Source organism: Trachinotus anak, unplaced genomic scaffold (assembly GCF_046630095.1).
Source record: "Trachinotus anak isolate AG129_WGS33_773 ecotype Australia unplaced genomic scaffold, CSIRO_AGI_Tana_v1 ptg000002l, whole genome shotgun sequence".
NCBI classification, from domain to species: Eukaryota; Metazoa; Chordata; class Actinopteri; order Carangiformes; family Carangidae; genus Trachinotus; species Trachinotus anak.
Window position 1 is genome coordinate 13,221,692 of NW_027273853.1, and position 12,530 is coordinate 13,234,221.

At 40.0% G+C, this 12,530-nt stretch overlaps 1 protein-coding gene across 4 annotated transcripts in view; it reads right to left on the reverse strand.

Moving 5' to 3' along the window:
• Window positions 1–12,530, reverse strand: part of scaper (S-phase cyclin A-associated protein in the ER) — a 57,511-nt gene that overhangs the window by 18,063 nt on the left and 26,918 nt on the right. For all 4 annotated transcript variants that reach the window (XM_071499174.1, XM_071499176.1, XM_071499169.1 and 1 more), the window contains one exon: window positions 5,850–5,965. In XM_071499174.1, coding sequence (XP_071355275.1) covers window positions 5,850–5,965 — 116 coding nt within the window. The remainder of the gene's footprint in view (window positions 1–5,849; window positions 5,966–12,530) is intronic.

The following is a 12,530-nucleotide window of genomic DNA, read 5'->3' on the forward strand; positions in this document are numbered from 1 at the left end:
AAAAGCTACAATAACCCAAAAATAAAAATCTTTACAAAAAAAAGATACAATGAAATTCTGTGAAAGTTATGTTCATTTGATTCTGTTATAAATTTAGTTTTGGAAGTTTTGCAATGGTAAGAGACTTTTAACTGTCATCATTTCTATGGTGGAATGATGCTGGGGACAGTTCCTCTTTAGGTATATTCAAGTTTGGGTATACCGTAGCTTGTGTTCAAGTTTTTTTTTTTCCATCATTATCTTTGTTCCCTTGATTTAAAACTTAAAACTTATGGTTGTAACAGTATGAACAGGGCGCCGTGAATGTAAATTTAGAATACGTAATTCTAGGGATGTCTGTATTCACCCTGACTGATAAGCATATTCTGATTAAACCGCTTTACTCCTGGCAGGACAGCTCTGGCCCTCTGGCTTCACAATTGACTCACTCAACTGCTCTTGTAATGAGCATGCAATTGCTTTGTAACACATCTAATCAGGCTTGTCTTTGGCCATCTCTGAACAAATGAGGGGCCTGTCAAAGACTATGTTTGAGTTATGCCCTTACACCAACTTGTACAATGAACCATCACAGTGATCTGTCTTTGGTTTCCTCCCACCTAATTGAGCTTGATGAGCATGACACCTGATAGTACGCCCTCTCTGGGAATCTCACTATCTCAATACCCCTCAATGACAGCTCCAGCCAAAGATTTTGTGGAACAATTTGGTGAAGTGCCACGCCAGCCGGTCTCATGTTGCACGAAAACTTTTTTCAGGGGCTGATGTGTCCCACTGTCTGAGCGGGCAACATTCCTCCACCTACACCATTATGGGGGTCTCATCATATTACACAGATGGCGCTTCCAATGTTTCCAAAATGACCACAGCCACTATCAATTGCCACCCACCTAGCGCACTGTCACTTTTAGAACAATGCTGCTTTGAAATTAGAAGCAATACACTATTTTCACAAGTTTTAACTGGTGGACCAGTGGGAGCTGATGCTGATCAGAAAGGGAAATTTAGAAAGAAAGTAAGAAGCAAATAATGAGTGATATATTCTGCACACCTACACCAAACAGCTTAACCTCACACAACTAGGGAATACCATTTTACCTGTACAGCTATTCAGAGGCATAGAGAAATGAGGCCAAGAGGTAGAAGGATGAAGCACACCTGATCCTGTTTTGCCACCCTGCAGCCCTCTAGGTCTCTGCCTGGGTGGCCAACAGGCCTACACATGATAAGGTAGAGGACTGGGGGGGGTGGTTGGGGATGGGAGTACAACTGACCTCTACACCTAAACTTCTAACACAAAAATATTACTTAATTTTAGGTAAATGTATGATAAACAAGGAGAGAAAAAAAGACTAAAAGAAGAAACTTTGTCCACAATACAGCTAAAAATAATCCAGACTTCACTGTCTGAAGCACAAATAAGAAGTAACAACCTAGCAGACAGATATACCATTATGGATTTTGTCATTTATTACAGTAAATAGCTGACTCTCAATTCAGTTGACAATAGGACAATAAACATGTAAAAGGCTCCTTATGTTTTTTTGTCACTACCTTGAGTTATCAGCTGAGATCTGTGCTCCTCAACCTGAGTCTCACATTTCTCGCCCTCTCTGTGCGTTTCCTATGTGCACAGTCAAGCTTGACTGGAGCAACGCTGCAGAAATCTGACCAACTTCCAGATCAGGTTAAGTCCCTGCCTCTTAAACAGGGTAAATTTGTGTTCAGGGGAAGAAAAAGAATCCTAAGCCAAAATAAAAGGTGAGGAGCAAATCCATTTCCTTGTCCTGTCAAACAATCCCTTCATTCACTGCTATCTAAATGACATTTAATTTGATTCTGCTGTTGATCTCTCTGATACCCTGAGTGCTTCCAAGACATCTACTCTGGCTGTCGTGCCACACTGGCCAGGTATGAAGGGGGAGAAATCTGATGAGCCGTCACGCAGCATCATGCACAAGAGCATGAGTGTGTACACTCACACGTGGACGCACACACCTTCAAATGGTGGAAAACATCCTGAAATAAAACCACAGGTAGCAGGTCTGATTTCACAGGATACACCAGGTCATGTGAGACAGAAGTGAAAATACAAATTGGGTTAACAAGCAGTGTTGAAGGACTCCTAAAGCTTTCTCTGGAGATCACCTGCTTAAGTTCCCTTCACAGCTCTGCCTTTCTTTTTAAATCAATGGAAATGGTCAAGACACCACCAAAACGTTAGAATATAAACTTCTGAAATAGGTTTTGGCAACCCAAACATCAGATGAGTGCCTCTGCTCTTTCGGTTTTTAAGAGCTGTGTAAAGGCGGATTGAGCTTTGTGCTGAGACCATTCACAAGCAGCAAGCAAGTCTCTCTTCCCCTCCTCTCTCCAGTGACACCTATTGGAAGACAGAAGCCACAAGCAAAAAAAAAAGAAAAAAAAAAGATTGTCATCTTTGACACAGGTTTGGAGTTGGAAAAAAAAGGGATTCTTCCACACTAACCAAAATAGTTGTGCCCTTTAGTTTACTGTCCTTACTAATTAAACAATTTGGGACAAAACAGTTTCAACTTTGAAACAGGGATCATATACAGTAATACTGCTACTGATGCTGGTACATACAGCATAATGAGTATGATGAGTTCCTCACACAGTACAATGTTACATATATAGATGTATCTCTATTTATATTAAAGACAAATGAATTAAAATAAAAGAGATGAAACAATTTGTCAACTAACTGGCTAGTTATTTATTATCAAAATTTATTTACCGTAAATTATTAAAAATTAAAATTAATCCTGTTCCTGAAAAAAAAAAAAAGTTAACATTTAGTATGTTATTGTGCGTTTTGAGATATCATCTCTCCAGCTGAAGTTAATGACAGTGGCTGCATAAACTCTGATCTAGACATTCCAGTGACCACAGGGTTACACCAGGACATTAGCAAAGCCTCGTAGAGGAATTAGCTCATTAATGTAATGGTAACAAGATGGAATCAGCCTCCCCAGGGAGAGATATGGCAAAAGCATCTCCGCAGCTGCCTTTTTTTGTAAATCACTCTGCTTATCTGGTAGGAGGAGGTGATCAATACAGCAGCATCACTGTAAACAGATAATGTAGCGAACTCGGGGGCCAGCGTCTGTATAGCAGCCCATTAGGCCACACAGCCATCCAGATGACGGATAGTGATAAGTAGACGCAGTTGGGCTGCGTCCTTGAGTTGCACCTCGTCACCAGCTCCCGACTACACTGAGCTGACTGAGCTGAATCAAATGGTTTAGGTGTGACCTCTCTTGCATCAGTCAACAAAGAGCAGCAACGGTTGTTTATCCTGAGGACGCTGAAGAAAGATGGTCTGTCCCAACAGATGCTGGTGACTTTCTACTGATGTACGACAGACAGTATCCTAATATACTGCACATCTGTGTGGCATCTCAGCTGTACAGCAGCTGAGAGGAAAGCTCTTCAGTGGGTCGTCTCCCAGCCCTGGAAGACATTAACAGCTCACACAGTCTCAGAAAGGCTTTTTCCTCAAAGCTATAACTGCTCTGAATCAGTCCATCAAGAACCCCCCATAATCTATCCAACTGCCACCATAACTGTCTGACACAACTTACTTCACACACACACACACAACACTATATCAGCAACTAAGCTATTTGGTACACAGGGGTGACCTCTCGTCCATTCTGTGTTACAGTCTGGATGCTGTGTTAAACATCTATATCAACAACACAGTGACAGCTGTTGTAATTAATAACCTCACTGTACAGGGACCACAACATTCACCTGTATTGTGTTTTTATGAAGACCTTGGTTTTGATGCTACATTACACCCCTGGGCTGTTCGGACTACTCACTACTTCTGGACACTTTTTCATACTGTTATATACAGTTTCTCTTCTCCTGTATTAGTTCTGTTGGTGCATTGTTCATCTTGGCTGTTGCACAATTTCTACTTCATACTTTATTACTACTTTGTTACAATACTTTATTCTATTTTTTTCTTTTTTTTTTGTTGTTTCTATTTTTTGTGTCAGCAGCACAGGACTAACTAAAATGCAAACCGGTGGACCAAGGTATCAAGCTCACTTCTGAACAAGCAACTAAACTAACCTTGCAGGTAAAACTCCTCTGCAGAGAAACCTGTTAAGCCAAGTGAAAGGTTTACAAAGAGGAGCTTATTCAAGACCATTCTTTTATCATTGTTCATAAGCAACTACAGAATTGTATTGGACTGGTTTGCAGAGTATAAAAACACATGAGCTTAATCTTCACCTCTGTTCTATCACCACAGCATGACAAGAAGATGTCTTACAAGTCAAGCTTGTATTGTCTGTGCTTAAGCTAACACAGTGTTGCGCATGGATGTGCCAACAAACTCAGCAACCAAATGCTTGGTACAAGAAGAAGTCTCTCCATCTAAGATTATAACATTTCTTCCAATTTCAGAAGTCTGCTAGAAATTCCCTCAGATTACAATGATTGAAGAAGAGAGAGTACAAGAAAATCAATATACATGTGATGCCCTTTAAAAGCCTTATAAATATAAGAAGCATTTGTCCATTAGCAGAGATTCAGAGACCAGTAAATGCTAATGAATGGGAGAGCAAGGCCATTCGAGTCCATTACTGAGTCCCACTTGTGAGTACGGCAGCCTCTTTGAGGTTATCTACTGGCAGGCCATGCAAACGTCAGACCCACAACTCAAAAATACTCTGCACTCTAAATGATAGATGGGACACATGTGCTTTTTCTGTTTCCAGAGAAAAGAATGAACATAAATTGATTACAGAAATGGAGAAATGCTTTCCATTTCTAGAAGGACAGAGCTGTTACTCATTATTGCATTTTCAGAGTATTTATTGAGATGAAGCAACTGCAAACAGTGATTCACTTTATGCAACTGCATAAACAATTACAAATTGGGAATAAAGCAGTGTGTTTTCAGTGAGGTCAGTAAAAGGATACAGTCAAAGAGAAGTCAGACAGAAGACAGAGTGTAACAGCTGTTTGCCGCCTTATGAATGTACAGCTGAGTGCACATTAAACATTATGGATAATTTAGAAGTGTTCCTGTAGTTTAGATATTGTGGGCACAACCAGAAATGCAAAAAAAAAAAAATTAATTGTTAATATTATTTTTATTCTTTCAACATCATGACTGACATTTATCCCCAAAGAAAGGCTATGGGGAAAATGAATTACAGTAATTATATTTTTGCCAGAGATTAAGGTACACAGCAAGCCATATAAAGGCCTTAGTCTATTTTTGTTTCTTTGACATTTTGTCGCTGTCTTATGAAAATCATGTATAGCTCCAAAACACCAACTTTTCAAGAGCTAAAAAAACAGCTCAATTTCAGCTTTGTGACAATGTATTTTTAATCCAGTGGTTAATCCAAAATTTGAAATTGATAAAAATTGAATCAAGTTTTTTTTCTTAACTCATAAACCAAGTAACAGAATGTGTGTTTTCAGTCGTTGCAAAAAAATTATGCCACACCTGCTCCAGCTGACAATAAACCTAAATTTTGTCTTAAACTGACTCAACAAGATCCGACTCTACCATAGCTAACATCAGCACTGGTCTCAACTACAACAACAAGTGGTCAGCGTTTTCCAAATCAAATTGTACCAATCATAAGCTAAAGAGACAGCTCACCCTGCTGGCTTGAAACAGAAACTTGATTAAAAGTCATGAAAATAAACTAAAGGGCACAGCAGCAGATTTTTTTCATGTGTTGAGTTGTGCGTTCAATCATAGGAAAATACCTGAGCACGCCATCTGCTTTCACATATTTCCATGTATCATTATGTAAATTAATATGTTAATATTTCAATTTGGTGACAGTACTCACTTGAGAGGAATACGAGGAACTGCAGTGGGTGTGGAAGCAGCAGTGATGACATGCAGAATTTGTTCCAGAGCCGACAGGCCGCCGCCCACTTGGAAGGCAACTTGGTCTGCATTGTTCTGTTGAGGCAAGGACAGAGAGAGAAACAGGTACGGTCAGGGGACAACGAGCCACCCGCTGGACAGGGGATTACATGGCTCTCACCAGGGAGGGAACCTCTCTTTCTCCTACAGGGGCGAGGGATTGAAATCTGAAACAAAGTGATCCCTGAAGTATTCCTGTTTAATCTCAAAAGTGCACAACCCGGCTCCGCCCCAACAACAGTCAAGTTTCAGAGGAAAGCCAAAGCTCTGCAGGCTCCAGTTAGCGCCAGGGTGGTCTCAATGGATGACCACAGACTTAAGTGCAACGGAGAAAATGCAACATGGCTGAACAAAGAACAAGACAATTAGACAAATGTAAAATGAAGAAAATCATTCGAATAGGAGAGGATACAAAAAACTGACCTAAACTGATAATGCATTACCTGAAGCAAAAAAGATTCTGCACTTACATTACTTCACCTGTTGTGTCAGCATTTACAGCGATTAAAGAGTCATGTAATCCTGTTCAGAGATTCTTCTTCAACCTTTAACACTATCCAGCCTCACATGGTTACACAGGAGCTCATCTCACACCTCTAGTTACTATCTGAAAGTTTTGTGCTGATAGCAGACTTTTCTTCTTCTTCTTCTTCTTCCATCTCAAAGCGGTGCTTTGCCTCAACTGACTTGAAATTATGCTTTTTATTGATTTTATTTTAGATTTCTTGTGTGATAGTATGTTGGACTAAAGGTTCTCAAATATACAATTTGAGGGGGTAACAGTGGACATGGTTTATTTTCTAGATATATTTTTGCACCTTCAAATGTGCTCCGTTTATGGCTTTATAAACTCATGAACAGAATGGGGAGCAAGTTGAAAATACCTCATGAACAAAGTGAAAGTCACTCAAACGTTGGAGACAGCGATGAGGAAGGTTAATATCATTTTGAATTCCTGGTCATTCTCAGAGAGGGTATTTTAATTTGCCTGGTAACTCAAGTAAAACTACTAATAAAATGTCCATTGCTTGCAGAATCACAATGCTTAATTTCAACATTAAACATTTTTACAAGCCATTTATTTGTTTTGTCTGTACAAGAACTTTGTTTTGCATTTATTTTATTACTCTGTTACAGATAAGCTTGACTTCTTCTGTCTGTTTTTATGAACTGATGGACTACACTCACATTAGCTTTATTAGGTACACATCCCCATCACAAACTGCTTCCCCCGGTCGCTTAGAACTTTAATGAACTTAACTGCCAGATGTTTCCACATAATGGTGTAATACACAGGAATACATCTGGTCAGCAGTAATCTCATGGATGACAGTATTGGTTAAAATTAGTTAAATTCACGCTACTACGTCTATATTCATTATTTTAAATTATTTTTCTGAACTTGATTAAAAAAAAAAAAAAAAGGAATTTGGACTATTTTCTACTTTAAGTTGAGTCTACTGTCTTCTGATGTTTTTAAGTTATATTCTTTTTTTCTCACTTCAGTTACAATATAAAAAGCAGAATATAAATATAAATAATTTAGTACATGAAAAAGACATCATAACAGTGCATTAGATTTATGAACACATGTAAATAGTTAGGCCCTGGCGTCCTGTGATGATAGAGTAATTGGCAGTGGGTCAGATGCTGTTGCTACAGTGTCTTATAAATCAACAAGTACAAAGCCAAGAGCGAGCAGCAACTATCGGGCATGTTTGTGCCTGGGTAGAGCGGGAGGAAAGGATCTGGAGGGGAGCTGCTGATGGAGGGCCGTCTTCAGACAACTGCAGGGTGTTACACTGCAGGTCACTCCTCCACCTAAAGAGGATACAGGCTCCTCACCGCTGTGACAGCACGAAAATCCAGCCACTTCACAGTGCTTTTGTTCCGCAGATGGGAAGTTGCCAACAAGCCTGAACACATTGAGAGAGAAGCGCTTTACCAAATTACAGATAAGCTCTTCATCTGTCATTCATGCCCGCTGCTGAGGTAACTGCTCCTCGATTCCGGTGTTAGACACACACAGAAGACGACGCAATGAACAGTCATTTTGGAGGTGGGACAAAAACATTAACAAACACACCAAACATCCTTTACCTTCAACATAAGGAATAATGCCTGAAAGACAGTCTCATGAGTCGGAGCAGTGTTTGTGTAAAGACCTCATTATGACTTCCTTTCTGTAAGATGCCAGCAGTTTCCATACCCAATCAATTGGGTCTCAGTCACTGAGCTTGGATTAACCCCTCTCTTAACCCTCACATCAACACACCTTCCTAAAAGCTTCTAGGCTAAATGAAAAAAAAGGCAGCTCTTTCATAGCAGCTTATCAAATGGTATTAAAGGGGGTAACTGGGACCTGCCCAGTCCTGGCTGTCTCCTGAGAAAACCAGACAGGAGTTGCTTGGCTAGTCCGTGCCTTTGCTGCTCTGCTGACAGATTTATCTGTTATGATGATAGAACAATACTGGTGAAGAGGATTAAGTTCAAACTACCTGACATATTATCTTTAGGTGGTCTACTCTATGCATGCAATGGACCACAGAAAACAAAAAGGCACCTAGGTATAACTCCCAGACACACATTTGACAAAAATGCTTAAAATAAAGGCTAATTTTGTATGTTAACAGCTTCGTGGTTGGCGAACGTTGAGCTTTATGCTGTGCAAAGCAGCTAACGTTCTAAGCAAACGGAAAACGCATCTGGTGATGATATATCCTTTCTACAAACGTAACCATGCAGGGCAACAGAAATCATGTTTGTATGTAATTGCATTGACAGTGTATATACACAGTAAGCTGAATTTGCATGCAAACTGAACATGTTGAAAACAATGTTTTTGTTTCTATAAAACCAGCAAGGATTCACAAATTACATTCCTGAGAGACAGTTACAATAAGACCATCCACCCAGTGTTTTTAAAGAGATACTCCTACACTGAGAAATGCACTTGTTTGTAGTCTTACTCAAAGTTATGAGAAAAACAGTTTCCTCCATGTGCACTGAGGCCACCTGGGAGGCCAAGGCCAGTCAAACAGTTGGGCAAATTATTTGTGCAGCATCTCAAATGTTTGGTTGTCACAGGAAAGGTGCAAAGTTTGCACATTCTCACTGTTAAGAACAAAACCCAAGAGCATCTTGGATGCATAAGTGACTGGTTTCCTACCTGAGAAGATATAGCTGATATAGGTGGAGAGCCTACCGCCAACACAGGAATCAGTGGCCAACCTGCTCTATAGCCACCGCTCATCTATTGACATCATAAAGATCAGAATCTTTATTTTCTTAGTTCACTGGTTTATTACCAAATACCTGCAAAACTAATAATATGACCATCAGGCTCCGCTGCACCTAGCAAACTGTAATACTGAAATTAGCAAATGTTAAATGGTAATTAATGTACATGAGCATGTTAGCATTGTCATTGTGTGGTTGTTGGAGTATCACTGAGCCTTATTACAGACTCACAAAGACACTAACATGGCTGTTGACTCTTATTTAGTTATTTCACTTCTAAAGGGTCACTGCACAAATTTTATGTCAAGGCCAATTTACTGGTGATGTGGAATACTGTTTAGCCTGGGAAAACAGGTGCATAATATCTCCTGTGGTCTGAGAAAATTGCTCAGTTGATTTACTAAATTGCAAGACCCACAGTATTTCTGTACTGAAAGAAAAGGGATGAGAATCAAATTGTGGGTTTGGGTAAGTACAGTAAACAGTCATACTAATCATATTTCTCAAAATGTCAGATTGTTCCTGTAAGTTCCTCTCTGTGCTTGGTCACAACTCAGCAGAAGCTACAACAAAACACAGTAAGAGGATGAATTAATTTTTCTACAAAAAGAAAAAAAAAAAGAAAAGAAAAGAGGAGTCACCACAAAGGCCTGGGCATTAAGACAAAAGTGAGACGGATGGCTCTTGAATTATACAACAGGGGGAATCTTATCCAATTATTGTCCAGGGTGACCATTGTTACCCCAGCTGATGGGAAGGCTGAAGCAGCTGGTAATTCCTGCGACAGTGTCCGCAGACCAGCAGACCAGCAGACCAGCCAGATTGCACTTTGTAGTCTCCTCCCACCAGACACTTTAATTAGAGCAGAGAGGAGGGCATAGCCTCAGTCGCCCTGCCCCACTAACAGATGGGCAACAACTGGCAGAGTTCTTTAAGGACTTGCTTCAACTTTGATCTTTGATTTGAGTTCACTCCTTCACAACTAAAAGCTAATAATGACAGAGACAAGTATGACAGATCACCCTCTCAATGCATGGATTTTATCATTAAACAGCCTTAAAGAAAAGCCTGAAAGTAGTAAACAAAACTCTGTGGGCTGAGTCGACTGTAAACCACAACAAGGCTGCTGGAGTAAACATTTTAAGGTCGAGTATAAACTTGTGTGTTTACAAGACATAATAGCATGTGATTTAGTACACTGTATGAAAGCAGGCAAACACGGAAATGGATAATTCTACAAACTCTGTTTATTCTGTAAAATGAACCAAGATTAATCAAAGGCCAGTGTGGCACAAAATCAAACCTGCCACAGAAACCACAGTCAGCCTCTAGTTGTAAACTAACACACCAAGAAGCATAGAACCATTTCACTCCCTATTGGTCTTGTGGTGAGGAATAAAGGAGACTGTTTAGGAAAAACAACAACAACATAAGATATATAGGAATAATAGGCAATTTTCATGTCCCATTAATGTATCAATAATTCTTTTAATTTACAATCAAATAACCAACAATAACAACAATAACAAATATCCAACAACCAAATGACAGCATCCAACATAATGGTATACAGGTCTCGTTATCGTTAAAAGTTGTTTAGACTAACATGAAATGTAAGAGTTAGGAGTATATAGCATTAAATTTATTAATTAAATTTTATCTTTTATTTATTTGATCATAATCACTTCCTAAAATGTGACTAAACTCTGACTAAAGCTTTTTTTTTTTTATGACATTAAACAAATTCTAAAAAGTTTTTTTTAAAAAAAGCAAATCTATACACATGACAGGCTAAATTAGCTAGTAGTAGTTCTGCTTGATAAGGAAATATAGTTATTATTCATTTATAAAAATTGACACACTGATGATTGAAATTATTAAAACAAAAGCACTTCACTCATTTATTCACATACTGATGTCTTTCTGTGTGACATGGTATTAAAAGTGGAGAAGAAAAGGAAATATTATACCATTATTCTGGAAAAACTTTTTTTTTGGGTTGATGCTGTTGAATGTTCATTAATGGTCAATGCAAACGCTTGCCATAAAACCAAAGTTCTGACACTGCTGATATGGGCTTAATCCATCAGTCTGCTGGAGGCCCAAGCAACAAACCCTGTTATCCTGCCACTCTGCCCTCCATCTTCCCCCATGTCCCCAGATATATTTCCCACCAGTGCCACTGGCTGGCCCAACCAGCCTCCGACAGCTGGCAAATGAAAATGTAAATACAGTCTGCAGTCTTTGGTTCTGAGAGCAACTTGTTTCCTGACAGTTCCTTAACCTATCATACATGCTGCCCTCTTTCTAGGCAGGCTTTAACTGAAAACAGTGGTAAACACTTTGGGCAATGTATAAATACAAGTGGTTAATAATAAGGCCAGTGTGCAGCATAAAGAAAAGGACAACACATCGGGAAAATTGCTCTTCTCAATCACCCAAAGTAAAGAAAAAATCTGGTTTGACACAAAATAAACCATTAGAGGCCACAGAGGGAGAAACACACTGAGGTCAGAGACTAGACGCAGCCGAGAAAGCAGGGGAGGAGTGAGGGGTGGGGAGGGGTACCCAAACAGCAATGCAGAAGGGGAGTGTCGGGTGTTGTCTAAGGAATTAGCAGAGAAAGTGGAGACTGAATCAGATATAGGGGAGAAAAACAAATCTTTAGGTGAGTCAATGACATGAGAGATGCTTGTTAGGTCAAATAATCTAAACGGTCCTGACTTGAAGTGACTCAGGGGCCAGACAGCCATGCTGACGGAGCCTCTATTTATTTGACTTTGTCCAGGGATTAGAGAGGGAGGTGTTCTCCCGACTGCCTCATGGGCCAATCGCATTGTTCCACTCATCTTTGGGGAGGGGGATTTCTGTAAGAAGCTGGTGAAGCAGAACTTGACAAAACTGTTGAAAAATGTGCTTTTCAACTAAAGTAAAAGACAAAGCCAAAGCACCCAAACAGAACCTTGATCTCCCTCTTTGCCCACAACACCACTGTTGAACAGAGCACACCTCCTGTGGCCCACTGACCTCTAACCTCCCACTGGGATTATGTGGAGCTAAGGGGAGGAGCCGTCATGTAGTGACAGCTTGTGAGCTACTCACATCACACTGGTCTCCTCCTCTCTCCTTACAGGATGCTGTGCCACCCACCTCAGCCACTTCTTTCCTTGCCTCTCTAGGGAAATTCGGTAATAGCCTCTCCAGCCGCCCCCCTCGTCACTGATGGGACACCATAATCTCTCTACGCTCACACCCAGAGGCATGCACAGTGGGATGTTATGATGGCTCAAACCACAACTTGACAGGAAATTTATGCCTCATTACAGGAAGTGGGCTGTATATTCTCCTCATCATAAACACT